The 22,553-nt window shown below is 37.9% G+C and overlaps 1 protein-coding gene across 4 annotated transcripts in view; it reads right to left on the minus strand.

The window, feature by feature from the left end:
* The window catches only part of IL33 (interleukin 33), a 53,985-nt gene that overhangs the window by 20,907 nt on the left and 10,525 nt on the right, over positions 1-22,553 (minus strand). For 2 of the 4 annotated variants that reach the window (XM_021006346.2, XM_078152504.1), the window contains exons 2-3: positions 5,643-5,786; positions 126-290 (exon numbers count right to left, since the gene is read on the minus strand). In XM_021006346.2, the coding sequence (XP_020862005.1) occupies positions 126-290; positions 5,643-5,712 (235 nt within the window). In that variant the 5' untranslated portion in view covers positions 5,713-5,786. Of the gene's footprint in view, positions 1-125; positions 291-5,642; positions 5,787-14,830; positions 14,924-17,581; positions 17,711-22,553 lie in introns of those variants that run through there. The other 2 variants (XM_021006348.2, XM_021006347.2) reach the window with 2 other exon arrangements.

Here is a 22,553-nt window from a genome sequence, read left to right on the forward strand (position 1 = left end):
CAGGTAGTAAATTGCAGAAGCAAGTTCAAACCCACACTTTCTGATTCCATACCTGGCAGTGTCTCCATTACAGCACAAAAGTCTTCAAATCAACACATAATTGAAATATGAAAAACAGAACATACCTGGAGGAAAACTGTTGAGTGTGCTTTGCTTAGAAGTAAACTGCATGTTTTTCACTTGGTAGCTTCTCATTTTATGTCTGATAATTGAGGCTTCATTTCCCACAGTGCATCTTGAACGTAAATTCTTATGTATGATCTGATAGTCTTTCCCAGAATTTGAGACTCCTACACAAGAGAGAGAATAGATTGTGGTGGGAGGCAGTATTTATTATTACTCAGTAGCGAACAACCCTTTTCCCATACCCCTTCATTCTCCTGTAATCATTTTGCAAATTAGTGAGTGTGTTTCCCTTGATCAAGAAAGTAGATGCCAAAAAGATAATCACTTTTTCCCATACTGAAGAGAACTCTGATGGCTAAATAAATTCTAACATTGGCCTAGGGGCAGAACAGCTGTGTTCATATTTTAATTCTACTATACACTAACTACGTGACCTTGGACAAGTTGTTTCACCTCTGTACTTCTCAGTTTGCTCATCTGAAAAATGGTGACTAAAATACTTGTCCAATCTACTTCATGGGGTTGTAAAGAAAGTGCTTTGTAAACCTTAAAGTGCTAGCAAAATGTGAACTATTATCATTGCTCTGTTGCCCTGCATAACGTTTTGAGTTGTTCTACATGATAGAAATGAACCCACTCCATTAAGGTTGAAATAGGCAAGTCTTAAAATCTTGATAGCTTGACCTGCATAAATACATAGGTTTCAATGTATTATGGATAGGATCATAGATTTCGAATTGCAAAGGATCTGAGAAGTTATCTAGTCCAATCTTCTCACTTTGTAGACAAAGAAACTGAGCCCCTGAGAAGTTAAACGATTCAGTTAAAGTCACAGAAGTAATCAGTGACAGAGCCAGGATTTGAAGCCAGGTCTCTGACTCCAAGTCCAAAGCTCTTTCCATTGTCCCACAATGGGTTCCTGTGACTCCTGTATGTAAGGAATTTTCAGGCAACTGCTCTTTGCTCCTCAGTTCAAAGGACCTTTGCTGGCCCTCCCTAACCTGAATGCCTTCCCTCTGGGATTATGTCCAGTGTATCCTGTATGTGTCTTGTTTGCACATAGTTTGCATTTTTCTTCCCTGTTAGACTGTGGGTTCCTCAGGGGCAGGTCTTCCCCCACCTCCTTTTCTTTGTATCCCTAGCGGAGTGACTATTACAGAGAAGGCACTTAATAAAATTCTTATAGACTTGACTTGAACTACAGAATGATTGATATTGCATGCAGCTATAGAGAAGTATCTCCTCTTATGTGAATGAGGAGTTCCATTACTTGTACCTGGGAATATCATTATTGGAGTTGCATTATTGGTGCTCTCACTCTGACCTCATTGGATGGAGTGAAAGGAATAATGGATGGCAAACTTGAATTCTACCTCCAGCTTTGTAACTCACTAGCTATTTGATCATGGGCAAGTCAGATATCATCTCTCAGCCTTAAATTCACAGGGATCATAGCATTTAAAGCTGGAAAAGACCATGGAGGTCAACTGATTCAATTTTCCGTATTACATATTACTCATCCACAGTCACATATACAAATAAGAAACAGAACTAGAGTTCAACCTATGTCTTCAAACTTTGGCATCTTGTTATCTGTCCTTCCACCATATAAATATTCCCTGCCTTCTTTCTCCTCCATCATTTTTACCTTTCATTTTGGGAAAAGCAATCAAATCAATACTATCATTGCTTTTGGAAAGGTGGAGGAAGATGGCAATGTTAAAGGACTGCCTATGTAGTACAGAGGATGTCTGCAGAAGCTACTGATCCTCAATACTTAATAGTTCTACAATTCATTACCTTGCTAAAGTGAATACTTCTTTGACACAGATTGGCTCTAATTCCTCAACCATCCTCTTTCCCATGTCTCAGCAGTTGGTCTTTGTGAATTTCTGTGACCCAAAAGTTTATCCTCTCATAGACCACTCTTTGGTAATGATACTCTCTGAACTTAGGCTGATCATCCTATGACCAATGGACAGACAAACAGGGCATATGAACTTATTATCTTTTCCTTCTCCCTTCATCTAAGCTTCCCTATTTCCATTTTTATCTTCCCATTGAAGGCATTATCATCCTTTCAGTCTCCCAGGCTCATGACCTTGACATTATTCTCTATTGCTAACTCTTCCTCACCCCATATGTTCGATCATTGTCATTCTTGACATCCTTTTTGCACTACACTATAGTGTTTTCTGCCTAATTATGTCAACTACTCTCTTCAATCAAGTGTAATGTTTAAACTTTTGTTCAGGTGCTTCCAACAAGAAGTCATCCATAGACTCACTTATGTACTCTAACATTTTCTAGAAAGGTATGGGGGGAAACCCCAAATGTACTTTTGCTGTAAATGGAATTTTAGATATTGACACTTAGGTCCTCTCTTCTCCTGGGCTGCATTTAGACATACTGACATCAAGAAACCAAACAGAAGGGTTAATTAGATTGTTGTTTCCAGGTATACATGATGGATCCAAAATTAGCTAAGAAGTGACTGGAAGTGTCAGAAACTTGTCATCTCACTTTATGATGAGACTTACTTGACCAAGTTTCCAAAAAGGTCATTCAATTGATTTCATGCATTCAATACAAGGATGCTTAAATACACTTCTCTTGAACAACACTTTAAAAAACAGGTCCATTATGAGATGCTAGGGACTTTTTGTCATATTGAAATTTTCTTGTGATAACCTTAGTTTGTAATTGAATTTCTATGTTAATTTCTAAGAGGCACTAACTTCTCAAGAGTCTTATGCTGCAAGAATTGTACTTTCTAGAAAAATTTCAGGCTGCAGAGTTTTGCAATTCAACCTTATGTCAGGCTTTCAAAAGTGGAAAGTATCAAGTGTTACATAAGTATTCATTAGTATTATGAATATGGACAGAGCAAAGTGGAGTTACAAAAACATTAATTCACAATTGCATAGTGAGATTCGCAAAGTGCTTTCCCCATAGGCACCCTTTGAGGTCGATAGTGGCAGCATCTCTATTTTTCAGATGAGGACACCAAGGCTTTCATAGGTTGACTGACTTGCTCATAGTCATACAGCTAATGGGTATCAGAAGCAAGATTCAAACCTAGGTTTTCTGACTTCAAATCTCAGATGCTCTCAGCTACATCACAAGCGGTAAGAACTCTACTCTGTATTTCAGCTCTCTGTCTTACTTTGTTCCTTTCTCTCCAACCACCTGAAATCTCCTGACAATGTTTCATCTATGGGGAATCTCTCCCTATTCTTCTTGCTCATCCAGATAACCCCCTCCAACTCTTCTGCTCATCATCAACTCAATTGACTTATTAGAAAAAAATACTGATTTTCAGTAGTTCTATAAGGTACCAGGACCAAAAAAGATAGTCCTATAAAATGGTCATTATAGAGCAGAATTATAGGGTAGCTAGGTGGCACAGTGGATAGAGTGGTGGGCATGGAGTCAGGAAGATTCATCTTGAGTTCAAAACTAGCCTTAGACACTTACTAGCTATATGACCATGGGCAAGTCACTTAACCCTGTTTGCCTCAGTTTCCTCATTTCTAAAATGAGCTGGAGAAGGAAATGGCAAACCACACCAGTATTCTGCCAAGAAAACCCCAAATGGGATCATGAAGATTCACACATGGCTGACACAACTAAATAATAAATTGATCAGAGTTACAGGTGCTACTTTTTTTCTTTTTTTGTGTGTTTTTTTAATCCTTCAACTGGTTCTAAACCCTTCAGGTTTGAGATCTATAGTCTTCTTCGTTTTTTAGCCAACTCTCTGTTACCAAGAGACTGATATATTTCTGTATTATCCAGGCCTTTTAACTGCTCAATGAGACCTCTACAACAAGGTTAGAAAGAAGTAGGAAGATGATTAAGTATAATTATTATCACCAGTAATAATTATTACTAATTATAATACTTCCATTTATATAGCACATTAAGGTTTATAAGACACTGTAACCACATTATTACATTTGAATATCACAGCAAACCTGTAGGGTAAATCCTGATACTATTATTATGCCCAGTTTTATAAATGAGAAAAATTAAGAGAGATTGAGTGACCTTCTAGGTCACATAGCTAGAGGCAGTGCATTTTAGTGGAATGGGGCATGATGGCCTAAGTTTGAATTTCAGGTCAGATACTTATTTTTGTGAACTTTGATTAAGTCATTTCCCCTCTCTGAGCCTCAGTTTATTTATCTATAAAATGGGGGGGTAGGCTTAATGATCCCTAATTCCTCTACCCCATTTCTATATCTAAGATTCAAAATATGAGGGGGCAGAATTAAAACCTGAGTCTTTCCTGACTCTGACTTCAGCATTCTTTCCATTAGATAGCTGATTCAGTTTAGCTATTTATTAGCATATTATTTTCAAAGTAATTATTAGCATATTATTTTCAAAAAAGAACAATTTGGTTAGGGGATGTTTCCAATGATTGTCTACTCAGGTCTAGAGCTTATTAGTGGAATTGAATTTCCCAATTCAAATTCAAATAAAAATTTGACAAATGTGTATTGATTTCTTACTATATATATATGGGCAAGGAGAAGTGAGATACAAAGATAAATGCCTTGGTCCCTTTGTCTGAAGGAGTTCATAGTCTAGTAGGGGAAATGACATTCAAATAAGTACAAAATGAAGTAGAAGGAGTTAATGCATAATAGATATACCAGTAAAGTGCTATGAAAGGAAAGATCACTTTTAGCTTAAGGGATTATGGAAGACTTCATGGAGAAGGTGGCATCTACAAAATACTGAATGCTTCCAGAGCATCCAAATTTTGGCTTGACACAATCAACTCAAAGCCAACAGTTGTTACATCACGCATAACCATGGGTTTCTTGTCCATTCTAGGTATTGTAGTCATGTTTCCTTTGAGTAACAGCAGCATTTATATTGAGACAAATGAAAAGTCTGAGAGATAGAGTTTCTGGGTAATTAATAATTAGTAATCAATTTATTAATTAGGCTAACAAATAATAAATTGAGGTCAGTGGGCTTTCTTATAACCAAAGACCCTGCATGGAGGTCACTGAATGAATGCTTAAATAACTTTGGAAAAAGGGGTATTCCTGATTGGTTAACAATTAATGAGAGAATGAATATTATAATAAAGGTGGGGTTGTTCTAATGAGGGACTGGGGGGGGGGAAGAGCTATGACTTTGATCTTGTCAGCACTCCCATTCTGTGCTAGTCAGCACTTCTTCATTCTGCCTCTAGCAATCTATAACAAAAGAATCTTTTCCTCCCAGTTCTACTTAAGTTGAACAGTGGTGGGGCTATGGTAAGAATTCCACCTAGATAAGATGGTCTGGGTGGGGTGAATTTTAGTGCAAGGTTAGAAATGTTCTTGAGAGACTGGGCTTTGAATGAGAAAGCATAAAAAAGGATTTTTGGGTCCCATATATAAACTTGGTTATTAATATGAAAAAACAATCATTTTTCTCATTATGAACAAAAGATGACAAATATTCTGATAAGAGGTAAGATAAAAATGTTGATTTGGAAAATGAACCATCCTTACCTGGTTTCTGGGAAGTTTTCTTGCTTTTTTGGTTTGTTATGTTTTTCTGCTTCCCATTTAGATTCTTCATCCTTAGTCTAAGATGTTCTGGTCTCTTTGGAATTTAAAAGCTGTATAATGATGTCAAATTTCTTGACTACAGTTCTAGGGGGGAAAGGAAAATTAGAGTTCTTTCTTGGTAGGTGTTGATGTTTAAGAAATTACTAACCATTTAACTTTGTTATTCTTGTCACATCTGACTCTTCGTGACCCCATTTAGGTTTCTTGACAAAGACACTAGAGTGGTTTTGATGAGGTTGGGATCTAAACCCCAGAAAGGAAAAACCCTGGACTTTCTCCTGTGGCCAAATGTCTGGTGGTTCGCCTGAGGCTATAATCCCATCAACTGGCCTTTCATTGTGGCTACACCCAATCTCCCCTCCATTGTCTTACCTCCCTTATGGCCCCTGGCCATTTCCCACACTTAATCCTAGGTAGGCTCCATTGTCCAGGTCCCAGGAGTTCTGTTCACCCCAGTTTACTGGCCACTCCCATTCAGATTTACTCCTAGATCCCTCCCACAGTCTTTATATAAGGTCCATCTTGTCTCCATTAAGATGCTGGGACCCTTATTCTCAGCCAATGCTGAGATTCCTAAAATCTAGCCGCTGCTTAGATTCTTATAATCTAGCCAATAAGCCAATAGTTTACTAATGTTCAGACTTCTTAAGAGTCTGTGCAATATGATGGATGTTCTAATAAACCTTGTCTTTGGTTGAAAGAAGGCTTGGGTCGAATTCTTTTAAGCAGGACCTGTGTGTTGTGATTTTGGGGTCCCTGAACCTCTAAACAGCATCAGTTTGCCATTTCCTTCTCCAGCTCATTTTATGTGAGGAAACTCAAGCAAACAGGGTTAAGTAACTTGCCCGAGGTCACACAGCTAGTTAGTGTCTGAGGCCAAATTTCAACTCAGAAGTTTTCCTGACTCCAGGCCCAACACTCTACCTACTGTGCCATCTAGCTGCCCTAATCATTTAACATGTTCACTTGTTAAAACAAATATTTTTGCATTGAGAACACTGCTAACGCATGAGAGATATGAAACTTACATAAATCATGGTCCTACACTTCATGAAGCTTATAGTATAATAAAGAGTTAAGATGCAAAAATGGATAACTTATATACAATATTACATGACTAGTGTATCATAGAGGGCAAACCAAGATGCTACATGGAAGGGAGGGCAGAAATTATTTCTGCAGAGGTATCAAAGAAGATTTCCTTCATTGAGCTTAGGAATTTAACAGGTGAAGAGGCAATGGGAGGCCATTCCAAACACTGGATTAGACATTCCCAGGGATAGGAAGTTTCAGGAGTCAGAGAGAAGTCCAGTTGGATTGGAGCATAGAGTACACTTAAGGCAGCATAATATCATGAGGCAAAGCTAGAAAAGAAGGGTGATGCCAGATTGCGGAGAATCTTGAAAAGCAGGTGGAGGAATTTGAAGTCTATTTGGTATGCAATAGTGAGCCATAGAAAGTTTTTGAATCAAATTATGTGTGAAAAAATGTGTCTATTAATAGGATCCTAAGAACATTGAATCCCTCTGTGAGAATCCTTCCTGGTTATTCCTTGGCAACATATTAATTTCCTTATCCCTTTTCTTGCCCCTTGTTGATTTAGCACTTTCTCCTTACATTGATACTCCATCTTTCATGCATTCTTAGAATACCAAATTATATTTGCTTTCATTTCTTGTAGGTGAGACTTTTTCATAGTTTTTTACATACTTCTAGAATGCTTTTAGGGCATTTCAGCTCCACTACTTACTAGTGTAATGACTCCAGTTGGGCACTCCCCTTTGTAAGGGTCAGTTTCCTTATCCAAAAGATGGCGATAATAATCCTTGCACTAACTTATATGACAACCTTTTTGTGTGTGTGTGTGTGTGTGTGGATCAAATAAGATAATGTTATAGAAATCACTTTGCAAACCATGAGCTATATGTCAATGATTATCATTATTATTCATTATATTAGCAAATTAAATTAGTGAATTAATTACATTAGCAGAACCATAAAGCACTTTGCAAACCTTGAAGCACTAAGTAAATGATTATTATTGTTATTATTACTCTTGCTATTATAATCTTTGAAAGAAGTTTTGTGAGAGGAACAATTTAAAAGAAATATTAGAGCATGGAATACAGCACTGAAAGATAGTATATCATATATATTTATCATATACATATATATTTTATTCCTAACAAGAAGAGTTTCACTACAATGATGGGTCAAATTTTAAAAACACATGCTCTGACAAATGTTTATTTTTCATATCTTTTCTCACGATGTTTATATACAGATAATCAGCCTACTTTAGATAAAAAAAACCTCAACAATATAAGGAAGTACAGTAGGGTGAGGCCAGAGTTTCCCCTCCCAGGACATTAATATTCCCCTAGGATTAATAATTTCCTAGCCTCCCATTCCTAACAGCTTATTAAAACACACCCCACATTCTTCCCCTTTCCTGATAAGAGAGGAAATGGAGCTAAGGGGAAATTTAGCAGAATTAGACTTTTTTTTAAAAAGAAAAAAATCTCTTCCTCACTTTTGCAATGAAAAGTACAGTGACTGTGGAGTCAAAAGATGTGTTTTGATTCTCAAATTTTTACCTACTAAATGTGTGGCCCTGGCTAAATCACTTAAATTCTATGTACCTTATACAGGTTATCCTCCTCTATAAGCCAAGTGGGAGAGACTACGTGATAGGAGCAACATCACTTTCACATAACCTAGGCTAGTTTTTTTATAAAAAGCCTAGAAACTGGCCTTATGGCTTAATTGGTCCAGGGGACTAAGGCTCTAACCACTGATATAGCTTCCCAATCACCTAAGGCATAAAAAGCCCACCAAGAATTTAAGCTACTTGGATTTGACAAATTCTCTGCCACTATGTGAGTCAACACACACTTGTGACCAAGCATACCACCATGACAAATGTGAGGATGAGGGGATCTGCATGAGATGAGAGAGTGAGACAGAGACAGAGAGGGAGAAAGAGAGACAGACTCCTTATTAAGGGCTTATCAATATCGTATCTTTGTTGAATATCCTTTTCATATTATTATGAACTTCTTTTTGTTAACCATTAGATGGTCTAGAAATACATCATTTCATTCCAATCATGAATTAGCAGACCAGATTGAGTCAAGCCCAGCCCTGAATAGGTTAGATGAGTTCTAAGCACTCTTTCAGTTCTCAATTCTATAATACCACTATCTCTGGATTCCTGAGGAGTTAAAAAACTCAGTTTATTTTAGTTAGATATTGGAATTGTATCTAGAACATTGACTTGAACACCATATGTACTCAGGGTAGTATGGAATCATGGACAGAGCCTTGGACCTAGAGTTATAAACTGGTTTATGACCTAGTTTCAACACTTGTTACTGTGTGACCCTAGACAAGTTATTTAACTGCTCCAAACCTCTGATTCTTCATCTTGGAAATGAGAGTTATAATGATTGTCATGCCAATGTCCAGAGGTTGCTATGAGAAAAGTACTTTTTTAACCTTTAAAGTGCTATTTGAAAAAAAAATCAAGTGCTATTTGTAGTAATAGGCTATTAGAGTTGGAAGTGCCCTTAGAGGTAATTTTGTCCAACCCCCCATTTTGCACAGAAGGAAACTGAAATGTAGAGAGACTATGACCTGCCCAAAGTTATGCAACTTAGTGGCTTAGCTGGGACTCAGATCTTTAGATACCCAGTTCTGTGCTTCCTTCCTTCCTTCCTTCCTTCCTTCCTTCCTTCCTTCCTTCCTTCCTTCCTTCCTTCCTTCCTTCCTTCCTTCCTTCCTTCCTCTTCCCAAAAATTAATTTATTTTCATTTGTTTTTAATATTCTTCTCTTTTGGGGCAGCTAGGTAGTGCAGTAGATACAGCTCTGGCCTTGGAGTCAGGAGGACCTGAATTCAAATCCAGCTTCAGATACTTGATACTTAACTAGCTATGTGACCCTGGGCAAGTCACTTAACCCTGATTGCCTCAACAAAAAGCAAAATTTTAAAAAAGCAAAAAAAAATTCTTTTCTTTTTAAATTTTGAGTTCCAAATTCTCTCCCTCCCATCCTTCCTCACCCACAGAGAAGGCAAGAGAATGATATTAACTATGCATGCAAAATTATGAAAAACATATTTTCATATTAGCCATATTGCAAAAAAAGGAAAAAAAGAAATGAAGTGAGAAAAGTATACTTCAGTTTGCACACAGAGTTCATCAGTTCTCTTTCTGGAGATGCATAGAATTTTTTTTTAATCAGGCATCCTTTGGAATTGCCTTGGATCATTGTATTGATCAGAATAGCCAAGTATTTCATAGTTGGTCATCATTCCAACATTGCTATATACAATGATCTCCTGGTTCTTCTCATTTCACTTTGCATCAATTCATACAAGTCTTGCTATTTTTTTTTTCTGAAACCATCTCCCTTGTCATTTCTTATAGGACAATAGTATTCCATCATAATCATATGCCAAAACTTGTTCAGCCATTCCCTGATTGATAAGCATCCCTTCAATTTCCAGTTCTTTGCCGCAGAAAAAGAGCTGCTCTAAATATCTTTGTACAAATAGATCCTTTTCCTTTTATCTCTTTGGGCTACAGACCTAGTAATGGTATTGCTGAGTCAAAGGGTATCCATCCGCTGTTTTATAGCCCTTCAGGCATAGTTCCAAATTGTTCCCCAGAATGGTTGGACCTGTTCACAATTCCACCAACAGTTCATTAGGGGACCTATTTTCCCTCATCCCCTTCAGCGTTTGTCATTTCTAATAGGTGTGAGGTGGTTTTAATTTGTTTTTTTAATTTGCATTTCTCTAACCAATAATGATTTAGAGCATTTTTTCACTTGCTAGAGACAGCATTGATTTCTTTTTCTGAAAACTGCCTGTTCATATCCTTTGAACATTTATCAATTAGAGAATGGCCCTTATTTTAATAAATTTGACTAAGTTCCCTATATATTTGAGAAATGAGGCTTTTATCAGAGAAACTTATTGTAAAAAAATTTTTTTTATATTGCTCTGTTGTCTATGGGACCTTTTAGCAAAATATAATTTTATCTCTTTTAATTAGGTCTATTTTTGCTTTTGCTTTGTCTGAGATCACGATTACTACTCCTGCCTTTTTTTTTTACTTCAGCTGAAGCATGATAGATTCTGCTCCAATCCTTTGTGTATATCTTTCTGTTTAAAGTGTATCTCTTGTAAGCAACATATTGTTGGATTTTGGTTTCTAACCCATTCTGTTACCACTTGTAAATGCAAGTGTATGGGTAAACTCATCCCTTTCATATTCACAGCTATGATTACTAACTGTATATTTCCCTCCATCCTATTTTCTTCTGTTTATTCTTCTCTCTTTTTTTATCCTGTCCTTCCTCTAAAGTCTGTTTTGCTTCTGACCACTGCTTCCTTTAATCTGCCCTCCCTTTTATCGACCCCCTCCCTATATTTCTTCCTATTCCCCTCCTATTTCCCTACTAAGATAGATTTCTATACCCAACTGAATATGTGTGTGTATATATATTTCCTCTCTTTAAACCAATTCCACTGATAGTGAGGTTTAAACATTGCCTACCATCCCCTCCCTCATTTATAACTAATATTTAGAGAGTCCACTCAACACGCTTTGGGCCTTCTTCTTGATAAATGAATGAAAAGGATTTAACTGCTTTCTACGTGGTAGGCATGATGCTCAGTGGTGATGATGTAAGTAGAAATGTGAGACATTTCCCACCCTCAAGGAGGTTACAGTTGTAGTGTAGCTAGATGTTTCAGTGGATAGCATTGGATCCGGAAGGAAGACCGAATTCGCGTTCAATCTTAGACACTTATTGGCTGTGTGAGATTGGGCAAGTCACTTAACATCTGTTTGCCTCACTGTCCTCATGTATTAAATGAGATGAATAATGACATTTACTTCCCAAGGTTGTTGTGAGGATAAAAGGAGATAATATTTGTAAAGCACTTTGCAAACATGAAAGTGCTACATAAATGCTAGGTGTCACCCATCATCATTATTATTACCGGTATATTAACTGGGAGACAATAAATTTAGGGAAACCGTGGCCAGAGAAGGGAGTGTCTGGGAGGTCACAGGGATAGTAAGTCTTGATCTCTTGACATTTTGTGAACATAAATGGAGCATAAGGATTATCCATAGTTATATATTACTCTCACTCCATGATTGGCCCAACTTCTTTGCTGGTCATTCATTCCCCGATGATACATTTTTCATTGCTTTGTATAATAAACAATTTGTAATATGCTACCACCAATTTATGCCCATAATTTAATAATAATAATGATAACGATGATAGCTAATATTTATATAATGCTTACTATGTGCCAGGAACTGTGCTAATCGCTTCACAATTATTATCTCATTTGATCCTTACAACAATATGCCTATCCATTGCCCTCTGGGTGACTGAATGTATAGAATTGTGATATTTCACAATTCACAGCCATAGGGTATTACAAGAAGAAAACAAATATGGGAAGGAACTGGGATGATTTCATCAGTTTGGGGATCTTCTCATGTGGGAACTCCCTCCACTGAGGCAATTACAACCCAACTCTGAACATAGTAGAAAAGTCCTAGAAAGTTGTCTGTAGCATATGAAGGTAAAATGACTGGTCCACAGTTGTAAAACCAGGAAGTGTCAGAGGTGAATATTAACCCAGGTCTCCCTGACTCCAAGCCCAGAACTCTATCACTATTTAATGCTACCTCTGGTGATGAACAATCTATCCACTAGGCAACAGTGTCTCTAATGATGAACAGTGTTCTTAAAAACATGAGATTTTTGGTTCCAGGGAAAAGCCTGAGGTCATTAAAAATGCTGCACATTTCCCCATATGTAACACAGCCTCCTCCCTTTCTTCTACCTAACTCAACAAATGCTTATCCAATGTGCTGAAAACATTATATGTATGCTACACAGGTGTGGTACAGAGAAAAGGGCGCTGGATTTGGAATCAGTGGATGCAAGTTCAAATCCTAGCTCTGCCACTTGATACCTATGTGGCTTTGGACAGTCATTTAACCCCTGTGAGCTTCAATTTCCATATCTGTAAAATTAGAATTAGATAACCTATAGAGTTTCTTCTAGTTTTAAATCTATGATCCTGCAATATGTTTATTGATGATATTTTAAAAATTAAAATGCATTTAAGATTATTTTGGTAACAATAATAATAAATTAATTCACTTCATAGAGTTAGCATAGTTAAGATGAAGACAGACTTTTTTTTTTTTAAATAGTCTTCTCTCTCTGTATTTTCATCAAGAATGCCCTCCACAATCCTGGGCAAGTCCTTTAATCTTTGTATGCCTCTGGTAACTCCCTAAGAACTATTAAGTGGAATCAGTCTGGTACAATGGAAGGAGCCCTAGGTTCAAATACTGCCTCTGATATTTACTATGTGAACTTAGACAAGTCCCTTCCCCTACCTCGACCTCAATTTCTAAAGTGAGAAGGTTAGAGTAGATGGCTTTTGAGGTCCTTTCCAGCTCTAAATCTGTGAGTCTATGATAGACTATTGAAATCTGCTTTGGTGCAAGAAGGTTCAACTCTAGGAGTTTCCCTGCTTAAGGAAACAACAGGTCCTTTGAGTCCTGGCATATTTGCCCTACTCAGGCTTGTGCAAGCCAGCCAGATGGGAAAGAGAAGGGTAGCCTATGTTTGTTGTAATTTGACTACTTAGAGGTAGCCTGCCATAGTTGCTGGATTCAGGAAAACTCAGGTTCATTTCCTGCCTAAGGAACTCATTTACTCTGTGACCCTGGCAAGTCATTTAATCTTTATGGACTTCAGGCAACTCCTTAGAACTTATCTACTAAGTCAGAGCTGAGCGTACCTGGGGAGCAGCCCACACCAGCAGTTCCCTCCACTGGTGAAATCTCATATCCTTCACATATTCGTGAATAATTATTTATGATACTAAAAGATACGCATTTATTTAGTGCTAGGCATACAAATAAGAAAAAGAAAGACAATCCCTGCCCTCAAGCAGTTTATAATCTAAGGAGAGAAGATAACATACAAAAGGTGTGGGGGGAGAGATACCGGAGTATACCTGGCAGGGTGGCAATTGTTAGCTTTGTTTTGTTGTAATAACTCATATATAGAATGCTCGAATTTGCAAAGAGTCCTCATCACAACTCTGTGACATAGGTAGTTGTAAGACTGAATCATGGGAGTCATCTCTTCTAAGCCCTTCATTTTATACATGAGAATACTAAAAACTGAACTGCTTTGCCCAAAGCAAAGAATAAGTATCAGAGCCAGAACTAAAACCCAAGTCCTTGGACTTCAAATCCAAGTCTCTTCCTACTGTACAATGTTGCTATTTTTATGCCCATTTTGCAGATGAGGAAAGTGAGAGTTACCAGGATTATGTAATTTGTCATCAATTAGTTGACATAGCTGGTCATCATCAGATTTTGTTTATTGTTGAGAGTTTCTCAGTCCTGTCCAACTTTTCATGATCCCATTTGGGATTTTCTCGGCAAAGATACTGGAGTAGTTTGCCATATCCTTCCCCAGCTCATTTTATAGATTAAAGAATTGAGACAAACAAGGTTATGTGACTTGCCCAGCTAGTAAATGTCTGAGGCCAGATTTGAACTCTTCAAGGTGAGTCTTCCTGACTCCAGGCCCAGCGTTCTATCCACTGTACCACCTAGTTCAAAATCAAACCCAGTTCCCTTTGACTCAAGTCTTGCACACTTTCTGTTATATCATATTTTCTCTCTATAATAATTTTCCAATTGCATAGGGCTTTAATTTATAAAATTCTTTGTCCTCAGTAGCCATGAACATATGTAAAGCAAATATTTTCATTTCTTTTTTTTTTTTAATAAATAAAATGAGCTTTTCCAGAGGGAGAGAGTAACCTGTTCAAGGTCATACTAATAATAAGTGCCAGAGAGAACATTAAAACCCAGGTCTCTCCAAGGCATGTGCTTTTTCCAAACCCAGCATAATTTCATAGCTATAGATTTCACTTTGACCCCATCCAGCTACCCCTAAAATGCATTCATTCCATGGTTTAAATGCAGGAACTCTAAAAGGCTGTAGATGGGTTGATGTAAAACCATCATACTACTAAGAAAATTAATCAAATTAAATGCCTTACCTGTAGTAGATTGAGAGGCAGACTCTTCCTGTGAGAGGCAGAAGACCAACTCACTTACTACTGGCTATTTAGGGATGCCAGACAAATGCCTGGCCTTATGAAACAGAGAACTGGCTGATTGAGGAAAGGAAATGAAGGGTGTGACTTGTCTTTGCCAGTTAAGTGGAATTCAATTCTATGATATTTTACAGGGAAACAAAAGGGAGGAATTTGCCTGGCTCCTCAGTTCTTTGTATGGAATTGTTTATTTCTCTTTAAATACAGAAAATTGGATTAATCTTAAACTTAGACCATAAGCACTGATGCACATGTGTGAGAAATAGGTGTGACGAAGGTTTAACTCACTACACCTGTTCTGAAAGTACTTTACTCTTTGTAGCCACCTCATATGGGACCCTTTGCTGTTGTGTGTCCTCGGTTCTTGAAGAGGACCAAGGACATCACTAGCGATGGAGCATGAGGCCTTGACTTGCCCATAATTTGGATTTCAGAGAGGTAGAGCTAGGCAAAGTGGTTAGCCTCACTCTTTTCCAGAGTCATTAGGGTCCAGTGTAAGACAAACATCAAGATGATGGCCCAAGATGCAGTGGGCTACCTTGACCTTTCTAATCCCAGACCTCAGTTTGTCTGAGGCAACATCCTTTCTTTTTTTTTTTTTTGGTGAGGCGATAGGGGTTAAGTGACTTGCCCAGGGTCACACAGCTAGTAAGGGTTAGGTGTCTAAGGCTGGATTTGAACTCGGGTCCTCCTGCCTCCAAAGCCAGAGCTCTATTCATTGTGCCACCTAGCTGCCCCTGGCAACATCCTTTCAATGACAATCAGGGAAGACAACATATACTCAAACAAGTATATACAGAACAAATATAAGATTATTTTGAGGGACAGGCATTAGCAGCTGGAAAAATCAGCAAAGTCCTCATGCAGGAGGTGACATTTGGGATGCTCTTTGAAAGAGAATTAGGTTTTCTAAGAGGTCAAGTTCAGAGGAGTGCATTCCAGGCATGTAGCAACAGCCTGAGCAGCGAAATGGAGATAAGGGATAGAATATTGTGTGTGAGGAACTGCAAGGAAGCCACTTTGGCCAGACTACAGAGCATAATAAGCCTGGAAAGGTAGGGTGGAGCCAGGCTGTGAAGGGCTTTAAATGACAGAGCAAGTTATATTTGGTTCTAAGATAACAGGAAGCCTCTGGAGTTTATTGATCAGGAGACTGGCAAGCGCTTTAGGAATCTCACTTTGGCAATTATATAGAGGAAAAGGGAGACACTTAAGACAGAGAGACCACCTCAGCTGATCTTCATACCAACCCTGTGAGGTAGGTAGGGAATGCATTATTTGTAACCATTTGATAAATGAGGAAACTCAGTTTCAGAAAGAATAAGTGTCATATGGTTATTATTATTAGTAGTAGTAGTAGCAACCACAACATTAGCTAACATTTCTATAGTGTCTTAAGGTGAACAAAACAATTCTTCGCAAGAACTCCATTTAGTACATATTCCAAGTATTAACTTGTTAGTTTCTTAGGCAACTCTTGAAGACTTTTAGGGCCCAGGATACTCTGAGGCCACTACTAGGATCAGGGGGAGGAAGTACCACCTGTTAGCTTCCTATTTTAGTAATTATTCTTGATAATTAGGTACTAAATTTGTTTCTACTCTGCTGGAGTGTAAGGGCTATCAGCACCCTACAAATTTCACACCCTGAGGCAAATTTCCATTGCCTCATCCTAGTTACATCTTGGCTCTCTTCATCCTTCCTCCCAGCGACATTAGTAATAGCTCATATTTAAAGAGTATTTTATGGCTTATGAAACACTGTCCTCACAGTAGCCTTCTGAGGTACCTAGTGCAAATAGTATAATGGAAGAAGAAATTGAAACTCAAGAGAAATAAAGAGACTGCTCAAAATCCCATGGGTGGAGGGGTAGCTAGGTGGTGCAGTGGATAAAGCTCTGGCCCAGGAGTCAGGAGGACCAGAGTTCAAATTTGGCCTCAGACACTTGATACCTTCTAGCTGTGTGACATTGGGTAAGTCACTTAACCCCAATTGTCTCACCAAAAAAAAAAACATCCCATGATTGGGAGGTAACATAACCTGCTTCCCTATTTAGTACTATCTCCAACAACACCATACCTCCCCAAACCGTTTTTAATCCCAACACCTGAGAAAGGCCTAAAACCTGGATTGGCCAATCAGAAAAGACATTTTGGACCACTCTGGGCTTAATCTACCATAATGCTTCGCATACTCTGCTCTCTGAGTGAACTAAAAATGCCTCTTCCTGTGTCAGCAACTACAAGACCAGATGAAGCTGACTAGCATTCTTCCCATTTGTTATTACTAAGGACAGAACTCCTGGGACCAGATACTGTCTTGAATAGCAGGACTTTTCTTATCTTGGTATCCTATGGACATATACTATGCAGGGGAAACACAGATATCCTGGGACTGTAATTTCAATTGACACTTTGTTACTTCTCTTGTCTTATTGTATTTACAACCTATTCAACTAGGAAACTGTCCTTCTCATGCTATTATTAAAAACATATGGAAGCTATATATATATATATATATATATATATATATATATTTATATATATATTTTTTGAGTGACACAGACATGCTGAGTTGGGATTGCTCTAAGAATATAAATTATCTACTTCAAATTAAGTGAGTCTTAATTAAAACTCTGACTCCATGTACATGTCACTAACTTAAGGGAACAAAGAGTATGAATTTATTTATCACCTAGTTTGTTGCTTCTTTAACCCAACTTTCAGGTCAACATTCCTTATTCACCCAGTTCTGGGTAAATAATGGTGCTAGTGCTTTCCTTCACATTTACCCAACATTTCTCAGGAGCTGCATCTACAAATTCATGGGCAGGATTCTGGGCCAAGACATTCTTTCATCTCTGTTACCTTAACATAATAGGAAGAAGATATATTAAGCTAGAATGACTCAAGGTGAATCATAACCTTCAAACACAAAATATAAAGACATACTGATAAAAGATAGATCTGGCCACATTTTTCTATGTGTCAACATCTAGAAGCTTGGCTTCTGGAAGGGAAAAAAATCCTTTTAGAAAAATAGATATATTAGCACACAAGGGCCATATTTCTTATTTGAGGACAGGAAGCTCTCAGTGATACACAAAAGAAAGGTTCTATGGCTGGGGCTCCCAGCCTTTTTGAGTATGAGGACCCTTTTTAAATGTCAGAAAAATTATTGAACCCCACCCCACATCATGTAAGTTATATTACTTAAATCTGTTGAAGAAGAAAGTACATAATGAAAAAAGGCAGTAGGAATTCTGTAAAGTTTTTAGAAGAATATGCATTTCATTCATCACAACAGGAGCTACACACATTTGAAAAATCATAATATGCAAGGCATATTATTTATTCATTCTATAAAGCTATGCCTGCTTAATGAGATTAATCCTTTTCAATAACTGCAGCTTCCTCACGAGGCCTTAGTTCACAGTTTAGGAATCTCCTTTCTATAAGAGAATAAGCATCTGATAGCAATTTGAACCTGATAACAGATTTTTAGATTTGCTTTGAACCTTTGAAATTGAGAGTACTTTAATAACTGAGTTTCTGCAAGGTCTTCCCTTCTGTAAGCCCTATTCCCTAGTACTATTCCAACACTGAGCTCTCTCTCCTCTCTCAATTCAGTCTTCCAGCACTTACCTGCAGCTATGTAATCTTAAGCGTAATTATATGATATCATATCAATATAAGCATGCATTTAATTATAGATTGTCCTATATTCTTTTCTAATTAATTCTTGTTCACTGATCTTTCCTTCCCAATCAGAATATTAATTCCTTTGGGACAAGAACAATGTCTACTACTTCTTTCATATTGCTTACAAGTGCTAGCACAGTGGTTGGCCCATAGTAAACTCTCAGTGATGTTGTATGGTCTGAACACATTGAGAGAAGAAAGCACCATATTTTGCTCCCACTCCCAAGCAATGCTTTGGAAGCAAATGTTAACCAAGAAACTAAGGGAGCTCAATGTAGCCCATGAGCTATGAGTAATCAGTTATGAAGTCATTTCAGCACACAGAAGTGGTGTTTAGCTAATATATTTAAAGTGAAGGGAGGGTAGCTGCTATCACTAGTGAATATAAGACTGGCCTCAACTCTGTTGCCTTAAGTTAAAATTGTTGACACTTAGATGTATGAGGGAGAAGAACAGCAGCATTTTTGTGGGTCTACTGAAGACTTTTCTTGATCATTATTTTTTTTTCAATGTGTGTTCTGATCCAACCTGCCTGCTGGGGTGGTAAATCTGGGAGAAGGTAATTGTACTGTTTCTTCTCCTTCCCTTCCCCAGATAATCCCATCTATTGTGACTTCACTTGTACTCACCCAAGAGCAGTAGTCAGTTGATTTAAAGTCATAAGATTATGATGGTATAGTAATTCAGTTAAGGTCTAGGCTGAATATTTGTAAAGAAGATTGATCTGAGAGTACACCCTATTTTTCTAGGTGTCTGTAGGAGCTTCTGACTTCAAAACATGATCCACAATTTTAGAATCAAAGTGGCCCCCGATATCTATGCTTTTGGTTTCTGTATCATCTAGTTACCTGTCGGAAGCCAGGAGCCTGGACAAAATGGCCTCTTGAGATCCTTTCTGGTTCTAAAAGCAATGACATCTATGGCAAGGTTGCCAAATTAATTCTATGCAGAAAATGCAACATCAACATTGGCTTCCTTGGGTTTTAATAATATGCTGAAAGTTGTTTTACCTTTAACTTAAGGCAAGACAAAGCGATATTCTCAAGCAACTAAGTAACAACTTGCCTATAGGAAAACCTTACTCATTTAAAAGTTTTGGTATGGATCTCTAACTAAATCCTTGTAAATCCAGATGTGGGAATTCCCTCTACTAATGCAGATTAACACTTCTGTTCCACCTGTAGTTTATAGTCTTAGAGAATTACATAGGTACTGAGAAGTTAATACAAATAAACAAATGAATGAAAAGCATTTCTTAAGTGCTTACTGTGCACCAAACACTCTGCTAAGTTCTGGGTATGTAAATATAAAAGCAAAGACAGTCCCTTCCCTTAAGCAACTTACATTTCAATGTGGGCCTTTAGTGAAGGGGAACAACATATATAGAAAAGTGGTAGCTAAGTTGGGGCATTTTGGTCCAGAAAGTTATGAGGATGCTGAGTTGGGCCCTTGGGGAGTGGATGAGCACACCACATCCAGGACAAATGGTTGTTGCGTCCATGGTTATATAGCTAATAAATGTCAGAAGTAGAACCTGAGTATTCCTGACTCCAAGGTTATCCTTCCTCCAAGAAAAATGTAAGCAACCCTAATTGCCCTTGGAATGTTTAACCTTTGTCAGCTGGCAACCACAGCCCACCTAGTAGGGCAGAATTCTTAAATTCTTAAGTAACTTAAGTTCTTAAGTAATGATAGATATTTAGAGTTTGAAGGAGCTTCATCCAGCCCAGACTCCTCATTGGATAGAAGAGGAAACTGAAGCCTAGAGTGGTGGAGGGAGTGACTTGCTCAAGATCATTGTTAGTTAATTAGTGGAAGAAGCTGAACTAGAACCCAACTTCCAAACCATTATTCTTTTGACTATACTACACCACCACTCCTTTAAATTATAAGTTGTTCAGTCTACTGGCAGATAGTACAGAAAATTGGTACAATTTATTTTTAAAAACTGAACTCTCTTCAGAGTGTGGGATAATTTCATACATTTTTACTGCAATGGATACTTAAAGAAATCCTTTTTGCTTTATGTTCTAGAGCAGAGGTTCCCAAACTGACTTGGCCTACCACCCCTTTTCAAAAAAAAAATAATTATTCAGTGTCCCCTTAGAAATCTACTTCCTTTAACCTTTTAATGGATTTTTAAAAATTTGCATCATTTCAAAAAAGATATATATTTTTTAAAATGACGTCTTAAATTTCATAATTTATTGTAAATTTGTGGTTTTTTCCTACAGTGAAATTTTGATGACATTGGGTGATATAACTGTATAGTATTGAATGGAATGCTGAAATAGTGAAGCCCCCTCAGTGTAGGATCCCGCCTTTTTTTCTCAGAAACTGCCTTACTGAGAAAGTAGAATGTCAGGAGATCAGGTGACAGAGCCACATTCTGTTCACCTGGATTCTATCCCTCCTCAGGCCCCCTCCCTAGTTGTTGAAGCAAACCATTCCCTGTTTCACGCCCTTTTTGTCCTTGGTGCTGGGGAGAAGTTTCTGGGCCTAGACTGTGAGCTCCAAAGCCCAGCCAATGGGAAGAAGAGCCAGTGTGTGTGTGTGTGTGTGTGTGTGTGTGTGTGTGTGTGTGTGTGTGTGTGGAGGGGGCGTTTCCCGAGTTAAGGTCTATGTAAACTTGCTCTGAGATATACACCCACACACTCCCTTGCTGGTACCATCTTAAGAAATATGGGGTATGTCCTTTCTCATGAGAAAGCAATAAAACTCCTTTTTGCCTTTCTTAAGAAAAGTCTCTAACTGATTATTACAAGGGGGTTCATAAACACCTCACACAGTTTCATATTATAAACAAGTCATTACACTCATATATTCCTGCCAGTACATGCTGAACTTCCCAACAATGTACTACATGCTCACCTGCCAACACTTTATGTTAAGATATATAGGCAGATTTGACCACTGATAGCTTATAACTTGGATTTTGTGTGTTTATTTGGAAAATAATGTAATCACTACCACCTTAACTCTATTATACAACAGATAAAACATGTATGAATGGTTTTTCAAAATTTTCTTCTCTTCTTTTCTTATGCTTCCACTGCCCCCTCATTTTTATTCAATGCCCCCCAATTGCACTTGAGGCTACTACCACCCCCTCCTGGATCATTCCAGTATCCCCCAGGGGTTGGTATTGCCCTCTTTGGGAATCTATGCTAGACTTTAAATGCTACAGTCATTAGGATGCAGTGATATCTCTCATTTTTAGAACCATAGATTTTAATCTGGAAGGTACCTTAAATATTAAATAGGTCATCTCATTCAACCCTCTCATTTTATAAATGAACCTGAGTCCCAGAAACAGAGTGATTTGTCCAAGGTAACAGAAATAGCCCACGGTGGCCAGGATTTGAACCCAGTCTTCTTGCTCCAAATCCAGAACTCTTTCCACTCTACCATATTTTACATGGTATTTTATAAGTAGGGACAAAAGAAGATCTGACTCCATTATTGCTGAGCAAGGTGAGTGTGGTTGAGGGAAATCTATCTGGAAGCACTGATAATGCTACTAATGATCAGGTCGCAGAACAAAAGGGCTATCAGGAGAACACATCAGAGTGTAGCCAGTCATGTATACATGAGGAAAGAACTGGATACACAAGGACATCCTGAAAATATACACAAAAGAAAAGCTATTGCTATTCCCACAGTGTGAATTTACTCTTGAATTACTCAGTCTTGAGTTAGTTAGCAGAGTTAGAGATAAAACCATGCATGATTTACAATCAAAACGGAAAATTTGAACCTAGACTCAGACATTGTTCTTTGGTTACAACATCAGATGTAATCATCTGATTTCTTTATGTCTGGGCAATTTTATTTGGTCACTGGAAATCAAATAATAATGGCCTGGTACATTATCTAAAAGGGGGAATGCAGCAACCTTAGCTCCATTTTCCTGTAGAATCAAAGGTTGGTTTGGGCGTGCTATAGTTACCAATATGATGTCATGA

The sequence above is a fragment of the Phascolarctos cinereus genome, unplaced genomic scaffold, assembly GCF_003287225.1.
Source record: "Phascolarctos cinereus isolate Bilbo 61053 unplaced genomic scaffold, phaCin_HiC Scaffold_4;HRSCAF=312, whole genome shotgun sequence".
In the NCBI taxonomy this organism is placed as follows: domain Eukaryota; kingdom Metazoa; phylum Chordata; class Mammalia; order Diprotodontia; family Phascolarctidae; genus Phascolarctos; species Phascolarctos cinereus.